The sequence below is a fragment of the Hibiscus syriacus genome, unplaced genomic scaffold, assembly GCF_006381635.1.
Source record: "Hibiscus syriacus cultivar Baekdansim isolate YM2019G1 unplaced genomic scaffold, ASM638163v2 tig00110840_pilon, whole genome shotgun sequence".
In the NCBI taxonomy this organism is placed as follows: Eukaryota; Viridiplantae; Streptophyta; class Magnoliopsida; order Malvales; family Malvaceae; genus Hibiscus; species Hibiscus syriacus.
The window spans coordinates 2,019,311-2,030,184 of NW_024062887.1; the positions used below are offsets into that span (position 1 = coordinate 2,019,311).

The 10,874-nt window shown below is 30.1% G+C and overlaps 1 protein-coding gene across 1 annotated transcript; it reads right to left on the minus strand.

The window, feature by feature from the left end:
* Positions 1-9,376: 9,376 nt before the first annotated feature.
* Positions 9,377-10,356, minus strand: LOC120143304. Its single transcript, XM_039157660.1, has 4 exons — positions 10,259-10,356; positions 10,001-10,103; positions 9,663-9,898; positions 9,377-9,580 (listed from the first exon to the last, which is right to left on the minus strand). The coding sequence occupies exons 1-3, from the start codon at positions 10,279-10,281 to the stop codon at positions 9,677-9,679; spliced, it is 348 nt and encodes a 115-aa protein (XP_039013591.1). The 5' UTR covers positions 10,282-10,356; the 3' UTR covers positions 9,377-9,580; positions 9,663-9,676.
* Positions 10,357-10,874: the final 518 nt, after the last annotated feature.

Below are 10,874 nucleotides of genomic sequence, written 5' to 3' on the forward strand. Positions count from 1 at the left end.
TTGTGTGTCTGGTTCAAAATACTCTTTTCTTATATTTAGGGTTAAGGAAATTTTTAACGAGGCTTTGAACTAGATTGTTATTTATTAATAAAATTAATCCTTTGGCGATAAAAAAAAGTGTGCTTAAGTTGTCAGAGGTAACAGTGGATAATAAATCGGCTTCAATTTACTGGGCTAGCATATTGTCGAAACGGTTTTTTTTAAAGAAGTGGGATTTTAAAAAATCGTGTCATTTTTAATTATTCTTTTTATAATTGAATTTTAATCAAAAATAATGTAATTTTAAAAAATCTCTCGTTTCGAAAATTTGAAAATTCTTTTACGATAAAAAATATATCGCTACCAATCTTTGATTAGGGTGTGATTGGGCACCCAAAAATATTTTTTCATTTTAAATAATTTTTTTTAATAAAAACAGCATATTTATGGTATGCTTTACTAAAATCTGAGTTCAGGAGTCGATTATGTGTGGAGAATGATTAGTATCCCCACAACGCCCTAAATCGGTACATAGTCGATTAACTTTTTTGCAATGGAATTTACAAATTTGAATTTAACTTGGGTTATGATCCCTGAAAACAACAAAATGTGAATTTTATAATATTCAGGAGTACCAAAATAAATTAAATTAAAATTACCAAGCTTTTAAGAAAGATAAAGAATATTCGATTATTTAAAAATATCGAGACTAGATCTTTAGGTGAGTTCTAACGACATTTTCTCAACAAATTTAAATAGTCAAACATTTATTTTTCTTTCATTATCAAATTTTAAAGTGATGAATCAAAATTTTATTAGGTGTTACAGATAGGATACACATTTAATTTTAAAATCGTCGAAAACAACTTTCTATAAGTTAAGAAGTCATTTAAACAATTTTAAATTAAAAATGTATTACTCTTAATCTGATTATGTAATATGGGTCAAATTATACACGTGAAGCTATCATACAAATTGTTAAAAATATGGAGTAACAAAGATTCATATGAATATATATATACACATTACACACGCAAGACTAAACTAAACAGGTAATAATTATTGATTTAGGAAATAAAACGTGGCACACATGGATAGATATACTAGACCTCATATACTTACAAAAATAAAAAGGAAATAAATTTAGGGCTGAGACGCATACAAAACAAACATTTCGAACACCAGAACTAAAAAGATTTTTTTTTACAAGACACAAGTGGACTAAAATAAAACTTAGCAAAATTACAAGCAAAATGTAACAACTATGTAAATTAAAATAAGCTAATACATACGACCAAAACATAATGCGCTCAAAGTATAAGGTAAAAAAACAGAAATTCCAAAAAATATTGAACAAAGGATTAAACTGAATAATTACTAAATTAATTAGGAATTAAATAAGAAACGAACATGCAACTAAAATTAACCATACCGAATATCAAATAAACAGGGGATTAAAACATAAAAATAACTAAAATATGAGGAACATGAGCAGAATTAGAACAAACAAATAAAACAAGAAAACCAATCTGGAAAATAACAACATTAAGACAAATAAAAAAGGCCAAATCCGAAAGCAGTCGCCACTGGTGACTAAAGTGTAAAAATAAGCCTAAAATATAGGGGCACAAGAGCAAATTACCCTAAAGTTTTGGTGGCTAAAAGTTAATTTACCCAAACAATTACAGTGACTAAATCCTAATTTAACCAATAACTCTAATATATAACCTAACTAAAAAACAAACCTAAACTAATTTACTAAAACTAAACCCCTCAGCCGCCCTTCACTTCATCACTCTCTGCTTTGAACAAATGGAGCCTTTCATTTGCTCCAACAAGCACAAGCAAGCGCTGGGTTTTATTTGGGTCACAAACAGTGGCATTGACACTGTAACCACGGTCCAGCAAGAACCTGACAAGCCAAGAGCCGATGAAACCAAATGCTCCTGTTACACAAACCACCTTCTCCGACGAAACTCTATACTCTAGAAAATTAAAGGAGACAACCCCTAGTTAGTGCAAGACCCTTCGATCGTTCGAGCCTCTCCACTCCGATGTCTCAAACGATAGCAGTAAGCTTCTAATACCTATTTTATTTTATGCTTCTGGTTTTGTATTCGAAAATAAAAAAAAAGGTAGATAAAAAAACGATACCTTCAAATATTTGGTACTCTTTTCGTTGTTTTCATTTCTGTTTGTGAATGGGAAATAGATGTGTCTTGCACTATTCTTTTCCGAAACTGGGGAGAGAACCTTTCACAAGAGCTACTGCTCTTTTTTATTTAAATGGGAAAGATCCCTTTTACAAATGCTTCTTAATTTTTCTTATAAGAGAAGCTATCTTTGCTTCTTCAATTACACCATCGTGGGAAAAGGGGCCAGTATTACACCGCCTGTGAATAAAAACCTCCTGATTTTTTTTTTCACTTGATGATGGTTGATGATGATTTTTCTACCCCGTTTTTGCTTCCTGTTGTTGATGAATTCCTTTTGTTGTTACTGTCCCCTCTGTTGTTGATTTTTTTGCCTATTGATCTTTCCGTAATTGCTCTCCTTTCTTCGAATCATTGCCTCCGATTTTATATTTTTTCCACCGAATCCTTCTTGTCCTTTTGCATGTTCATTTTCTTGCATTTGGTGTCATTTTGATAGGTTTAGGTGAAATTAAGTGGAATCTGTTTTTTTGACTTTGCAGGATGATTTGTGCAGCTTCAATGGTGGTATGATTGGCAGCATCTTATTCACGCATATGGGAACATCTCTTGGGCTTAAACCAAATTATTTTGGTGCTGTTGGATTTTTGTTGGGCTTGCCTCGGGCTCTGGGATTGTTTTTGTTATAGTGGATTTGAGCTTTAGGCCTACATAACATAATGTAATTTGTATTAATAATAATAATATATAATTAATATTTATAATATTTTTTAAGTCCGGTTAAAAATTGGTGGATACACACATTCTCGAGAACTCTTCTTGACCGTGAAATGTTTTCTCTCAAATCCTTAGAAGAGTGCATTGAAGACTTTGTCCTCATTCCCAATATTAAAGATAGGATTGTTTGGGTTCATGACAAGGGTGGCCATTCTTCGGTTAAGGCTTCAACAAATCTACTAGTGAATAATGTCGAAGACTCTATTTTCAATTTTGATCATCTCTGGAAGTTGAAGGTTCCTTCTAAAGTTCGAAGTTCTCTTTGGTTTCTCGTTATTGATAGACTACCTGCTAAAGAATTTTTTGTCAAAGAGGGGTATTACATCAGGGTCTTATCAGTGTTGTTGCCCGTGGTTTGGATCTGATCGTGAAACTTCATTTCATCTCCTGGTAAACAGTAGATTCATTTGATATTTTTGGACTCAGTTCTGCTGGTGGTGGAGGCTGTCTTGGAATGTACCCTCTTCAATTGAAAGTTTTTTGGACTTTTGCTTCTCTGTGCCTTTATCTGGTATTTATAGGAGCTTGTGGCTAATAGCTTTTGCTGCTGCAATATCGAGTATTTGGTTAGCTAGAAATGATTTGGTTTTCAATAACAAGGTAATTAAACTGTCAGAATTATTGCTTTTTTCGAAACTCCGAGCTCTTTTTTGGGTAAAGGCATCGTTTATTGAATTTCAATTTGGAGGAAACAGTTTGGTGAGAGAATCCTTAAGAAATAATATCACGATGGCTGAAATTCTCGCTCAAAATGGAATGTTGAGAACCGTATGCTTCAAAGCCTGATTGTATTGTACGCTTTTCCTCCTTTTAGGATTAAGGAGATTGAATTTAGAGGGGGCGAGGATGAGGTGCCGGAAGAATTAACAGCTCTAGAAGAAGGTGATTATCGGAACAAGGCGATTTAGTTGTCCAAAAGCCTGGGTGAGGAGATCATGATGAAGATTTTATCCTGGATCATAAGGGGAATGGGGTCCGAGGGGAAGATGCTGGTTGTTAGTAAGGTTATTAGACTGCATAGGATTAAGATGGCGTTGCTCCAAGAATCAAAGAAAGAAACTTAAAGTGTGGGAGTCTCTGGTATGATGTTCGATTTTGATTTCAAGGTGGCAGCGGCTTCTGGGCGGTCAAGTGGACTTTTAACGACTTGGAATGAAGTCAACGCTGAAGCGGGTTGGTTTGGTAAGGCAATTCTAATAGAAGAATCAGATTATCAAGTGATATTGAACTGGGTAGGGGTGGATTACATCGCGACTCGACTCGTGCTTGTTAAAGAAAGGTTTTGTTCACTCGACTCGTTGCTCTTTAAGCTCGTTAAAATTTCACTAAACTCGTGCTCGTTAAGAAATTTTGTTGCGCGACTCGTTACTCGTTAAGCTCATTAAACTCTTACTCGTCTCGTTGCTCGTTAAGTTCACCGAATTTTTTATTTTATATTTTAACTATAATTAAAATCTATTAATATTATATAGAACTTAATTTAAACATAAATTAGTAAATTTAACAAAAAAAATTATCAAAAGAGGGTATGAAATAAATTGAAAGTCTAAGACCAAAATAACACTCTATAAATATATTAAAAAAATAATTAGAGCTTATTTTTGGGTATAGTAAAATAATGATTATTAATTAATATTTTAGTATTTTTAATTATTTATTGAAAAACTAATAGATTAGTTATTTATCATCTTGTATATTATCTATTAGTAAATTAGTAATTTTTTTAATGAATTAATTTTTTTAATATAACTAATAAAAAGTTATAAAAAAAATAACGAGTTACTTGAACTTATCGAATCAAATTAGACTTTACTTGATTCAGCTCGTTAAGGTCTCGAGTTGAACATAAATTTGAGTCGAGTCTACTCGATTTGAGCTTTATTGAGTTTTGACCGAGTCGAGTTCAAATTGCTCACGAGCTATTTAACTCAATAAACACCCCTAGAACTGTGTCATAAATCCCCTTTTTAACATAGGCGTTAGTGGAATTTTTTAATGAAATTGATAAATTATCAAGGAGAATAATCCAGGTAAACTTTGATGGTGTTTCTTTCCATTGACGCACAAATTTGAAGTCATTATTTGAAGCCCTTTTCTAGGTTCTAGAGCTCTTGAGGTACCATTATGGGTGGTTTATTTGATTCCAGAATTAGCGTAGGAATTCATTTAATAAAATTTTATTTGTCGAGAAAAAGAAGTATCAATATTAATATGAGTAATATAAAAATTAATATCCAAATTTTGAACATTCTTTAGAACACTCGCGTTTATATGAATTTATTTCGTTGTGATTTTATTACTTGACAATAATTTAGTATAATTTGAGGAAAATTATAATCACTCATTTAAAAATTAATATATAATTTTTATGACTATTTTATTTGCTCACCGCCCTCCTTATTCATCCTCTCCACCTTTCGCATTAGACCACATCTTAATCCTCTAATATTTCATTCATTATTTTATTTTTTTCTTACCCAAATGGAGGTCTTCTTCTAACGAAACATTGGCCATAAACTTTTTTAATACTTTAATTTCATTAAATAACTTTGAATTCATATATAATTTTAGATATTTTTATAATTGATAATGCTTTCTAGATATTCTATTCAAAAGAAGTATGAAATATTTAAGAAATTTGAATAAAAATTATTCATATACGACTTAAACATCACAAAGTTTTATTTAAAAGTAGTAATAACAATAACAACACATTTTTGTTGCAAAATTATGTTGAGGATATTATAACCTCTCAATTCTGTCAATTCTCAAGCATATACTAGATAAGTCTAACGAGTTGGTCCTCATAAATAACGAATTACTCAACAAGGCTTACTGCAAATGCACCGACGACGAAAACCTTCACATTCTCCATCTGTGAAACCCTCTGTCTCGCATATAGTCCGGCAGTTCCTATTACTCGTGCAAATACCTCTGAATTTAATACTTGGATTTTCACAGTTTTTACCCTCCACTGTCATTGGGCTCATCACTATTTTGTTACAAAATCATGAAAAAAAAATCAGACAAAGTGTTTTTCCAAAGAAAGAAAGGAATGTCAAATATAAATAATAAATATATATTCAAGTCCTATATTAAATGTATTCAATATATTCATATTTTATTAATAACTTAAATATATAGCAAATTATGTAACTAATTTAAAAGCGATGAAAGAAAAAACCTATTGTTAGAAGAACCAATAGAAGAAAGAAAGCAGTTGAAATTGATGGAGTAAGCTTTGCCATTCTGAATATTATTTTAGAAAGTGAACGATCGATAGAAAAAAGAAATGTTTTATTCGATGTGATGAAACTAAAACATCGTGAGGCTTTTATATACATATTAATATTAGAAGCAGTTGACGAAAAAAGTGGACGAAACTAACATGTGTTGTATTTTAAAATAATCTTAAATTACATTCATTTAAACCATAATTATTTAATATGTTATATTTAACTTAATTTTTCTCTTTTTATTTTTATAATTAAAATAAAATATATTTCCAGGATCGCCATGCAAAACTATGACGTGTAGACCTGACTCCAAGATCACATGCAAATATTCATGTATTATACTGGAAGCATGTAAAGTGGGAGGTGAAGATTTATCCCCTTCCTTCTAGGCCTTAAAATTGAACCTTCATTAGCTGAGCACAAACATATCATTAAATTGCCCATTCTCCAGCAATTGTTGGTATATTAACTTCCCCATGTCATTACTATTTTAAAAGAACAATAACTTTAGGATAAATTATGCGTTTAACACTTAAATTGTTAGTTTTGATCCATTTTAGTACTTAAACTTTTAACTTTTTCAAAATTATACCTAAAGTTTAATTTTTGTTTAATTTGGTGCCCGTCGTTAAAAACTATAATTTATATTTCATTTTAGTATCCCGTTTAAAATTTAACATTAAGTTTTGAAAAAAATTGAAAGCTTAGGTACTAAAATGGACCAAAATTTATAGTTTAGGTATTAAACACGTTAAGTTTTTAATTGCGATGTACTAAAATGAAATGAAAACTAAACATTTAGTATGGTTATGAAATAATTGAAAGTTCAGATACTTAAACGAAACAAAACTTATAGTTTAAGTACTCGATAGGTAGTTTACCCTAGTTTTTATATTTTATTGCAAAGGATAGGAATGGAATTTCAATTCCCCACCAATTGTCCCTATTAAAAATTAATAATGGAGTTGCACGCATCGAGATTTGAGCTATCATCGTATGGTCTTAAGTCATCCGTTGACTTTACAAACGCTACAAATCAAGCTTTCAGTTCCAGAAATGGGGATTTTTGGCAAACAACACAAAACAACTAAATTTGTGAAAAACTCCATGTAAGTCCTCACAATCTTCTTTCGTCTTACCTTTTATTATTCATCATTCTATTGTTCTATATCTACTTATGTTCATATTTTCTACTTGGCTGGAAAAAGCCTTTTTAAATTTACTTCTTACTTATTTTTCCCTTTTTCTCCTATTAATGGTAAACTGTATAAAGGATAAAAATGAACGGTGCATACAAACTTTTAAGTGCAAAAAATCGTATGGTAACAACGATTTACAAAAGTATAACAATACTGTTTTGTTGTTCTCATTTTGAATATATCGTATGCATGGAAGCATGAATCTCAGAAGAATGAATTTTGTTACTTGAATTGTATGAATATATGATGAAGCAAACAATATCTGGAATCCAAGGGTAGATGTTGCTAAGCTCAGACAATCTCACATAACATCCTAAAAATCTAACTCAATAAGTGATTTTAGTAATTAAAGAGCATAATATTTTTTTATAGGTCTTGCGGAGTGTATGATTATTTACAATAATTAATAAAAATTCTTAAATATTACTTTTTACTTGTCCCAAACTATATAAGAAAAATGTAAAAAAAAAATTATTTTTTCAATTCCTAGGTTCAACTTGACCCGAATCCAAATCCAGTCCAGATTAAAAGACTTTATTTGGGCTTAGTCAGAAGAAGTAGATATCAAGAACTCAAGGTAAAATTGGCCCAATAGTCTAGGTAGAAAAAAAAATTAGATTAATTTGGAATCCACAAAATATATTACAGTGCAGAGGAAAATTATCATATCGATGTGATAAATTTTGAAGTGACAGATTTTAATAAAAAATATATTTTATTAGAACTTCTAATGTAATAAAAATATAATGTAATAAAAATTAATATTGTAAATAAATCAAGTAAACAAGAACATTTTCATGTATCTTTTATCGAATAAAATTAAACTTTAATAAATCAATCAATAAATGAGTTTATAACAAGAATAAATAAACGAATTTATCCATAAATACAAATAAAATGCATCATTGTTCAAACTCATTCACATAATTAAATAAGCATAATATTATTATCCATACTCATCTCTTTAATTTAATAAAACGAATAATATATAAACAACTAGCATATAACTATTCCAACCATCTACTTATTTACGGCCCTTCAACAAACAATAACCAATATTTTATCATGTTTTATGCACATACCTCTAGTAATTCCTTGCAAATAATCAAATTGATCAGATGTGCACATTTAAAAGGTTTTTTTTTTGAAAATATATCATTTTATTTTTACTCTAATTATAAAAAAGTTGCACACCCCAAAATCTAAATAGCTCCTAATTATGACCGTTTAGCCACTTTTAGTCCTTACGACCCAAAATATAAAGAGACTCTTTATAGATGTAATTGAATCAAAATGAAGCTCACATGTTGTACTTCAATTTACAAATTCAGACTAAAAACCATGGTGGCTGAAAATATATGTTTTATCTGTTTGATCACTCTTACTTACCCTACCCGGATTTTCTAGGTTAGTAGCATTAGCTCCCTTTCGGCTTCCGATTCACACAACATACGAACCAGAGTCCATGCTACAATTTTGAAATAAATATAGACCAATTTCGAAATCAGCCGAGAGAGTTAAACCCAAAATCAATATCAATTGAATCATCATTATTAGAACCCTACATGCAGATAAATTTATGAAGAAGCGGTTAAAGCTAAAGAGTTTAATTAGGGGACAACTTACAAGGTCTTTAGTCTCTCCCTGTTCAGTTCTTAACCTTGTCTTATTTGTATGAGTGATAATAAAAAATAATATGTTTAGATTTTTTCTAGTCAATTGATAATGATCATACACACTTTCAGACATAATTGTTCGAACCATACCTCAAGAAAGAACAATCCCTTCTACCATTGAAATTTTTTTACCTATTGAAACTGGTGTCGAAACATTCTCTTTCCTTATTTTCCCCTAATCTAAGAAATTAAAGGCAAGAAACTGCATTTCTCACGTAAAATTATTTAAAAGAGTACGCTTTGTCTTTTATACCTAGGGTGCATATAGTAATGGGCGAAGAATTCGCCTTCACTAGATTCGCATCAACAAATACATATAGCATTCAACAAGAAGCAAAGATGAATTACCAGAATCAGAAATCAAATAATTATTTCCCAAATTGAAGCACTTGAATCAAATGAAGCAAATAGATTGTCTTTCAATAACTAAACACACCATTTCAATTCATAATTCTTAACAGATAAGTAGGTAGGTAGATAAATAAATAGATAGATATGTAGAGAATTCAAGTGAGAAACCCTAAGATGTCGAAACTTGTTGGTATTCTCCTCTTTCCCACCTGAGTAGCAAATTAAATTCCATCAGACAAATTGCCAATAAAAAATTATCGTAAAACTGATAAAGTTTAGGGCAAAACCAACCTGATATCGAACAGTCAAAAGCGGTTGCCACCTTCATCCCAAGCATTAAGCTGATCGACAATGTGAGCGTTGATCTCAGCTATCAGTTCTCTCAGGCGCTGATTGTTTGCCCTAATCTCATCGAACATCAAAGGGAACTTCTTCAATAGCTTTTCAATCTTTGTGGCTGATGTCTCCTTCCTTTTCTTTTTCTTATCCTTTTTCTTTTTATCAAATCCTTGCTTTGGTTTGCCAATCTAAACGGAAATTTTAAAGAATAACAATACAGAAGAAGAAAAGAACCCAGAAAAGAGTATATATATTAAGAGATGAAAAAAGATCGACCTTATAGGAAGTACCTCAAACTTGGGTTTCCTTGACCTAAGATGCTTCTTTTGGGAAGCGCTGGATACAGCTTCGTTAGTTGCACCCATGGAATTCTTACTTTTCTTCATCTGCTCTCTGCAAGTTATCATCAGTGTTATTTTCTTTGAAGATTTCATAGTATGCTATAAAATGCTTGTTGATTCGGATTATAAAAGAAAGAAACTGGTATTTGATTGATATGCATCAATACTATAAACTCGTTATGAAATTCAGTGGTTTATAAAGCTGACCTTGAAATTCTTTGTTTTCCCATGATTAGCTACACCGATCTGCTCCCAGTGTTATGGAGTGGAGAATTGAGGATGGTCAAGTGTTGATGTCCCTTCTTGCTCTCTACGCTACTCTTTATAACACTTTTTGTTTTTTATCTTCTTTTTGGTTTGACCTAAATAAAACAAAAGGGGTACGTGATAATAATAAAAATCCAAGTTGTTTAGTGGAAAATGATTTTCTTTAATAAAAAAAAATTATCTTTAGATGTTTGTTTTGTAAAAAATAAAATGGCCAAATAAAAAATAACTAGCTATTTTAAACAAGACCATTTTTCTTACAATTTGACTTTTCTCTCTTAAAGAATGTGAGAAATTTTTTTGGAAAATAGTTTTTTTTTTATAATTAATAAAAGTTTTTAAGTCAAAATTTAACTTAAATTAAACTAAATATTTATATTGATAATATCTTTAAAATAATTTTTTTAAAAATATTTTAAATATCAATACTATTAAATTATTTAAATGTTATTAAACATACTATTCTATATTTTAATAGTATATAAAATATATTTTCATTTAAATAATAAATTATTTATATGTTTAAATTTTTTTTTAAAATAATTTATTATTATTA

Bases quoted from the DNA above. Each gene is read 5' to 3' on its own strand.
- LOC120143304 (XM_039157660.1), bottom strand. From the start codon at position 10,281: ATGGGAAAACAAAGAATTTCAAG. The intron at 10,104-10,258 runs GTCAGCTTTATA...GATAACTTGCAG, and splicing joins GGAAAACAAAGAATTTCAAG to AGAGCAGATGAAGAAAAGTA. The intron at 9,899-10,000 runs GTACTTCCTATA...ATTTCCGTTTAG, and splicing joins CAAGGAAACCCAAGTTTGAG to ATTGGCAAACCAAAGCAAGG.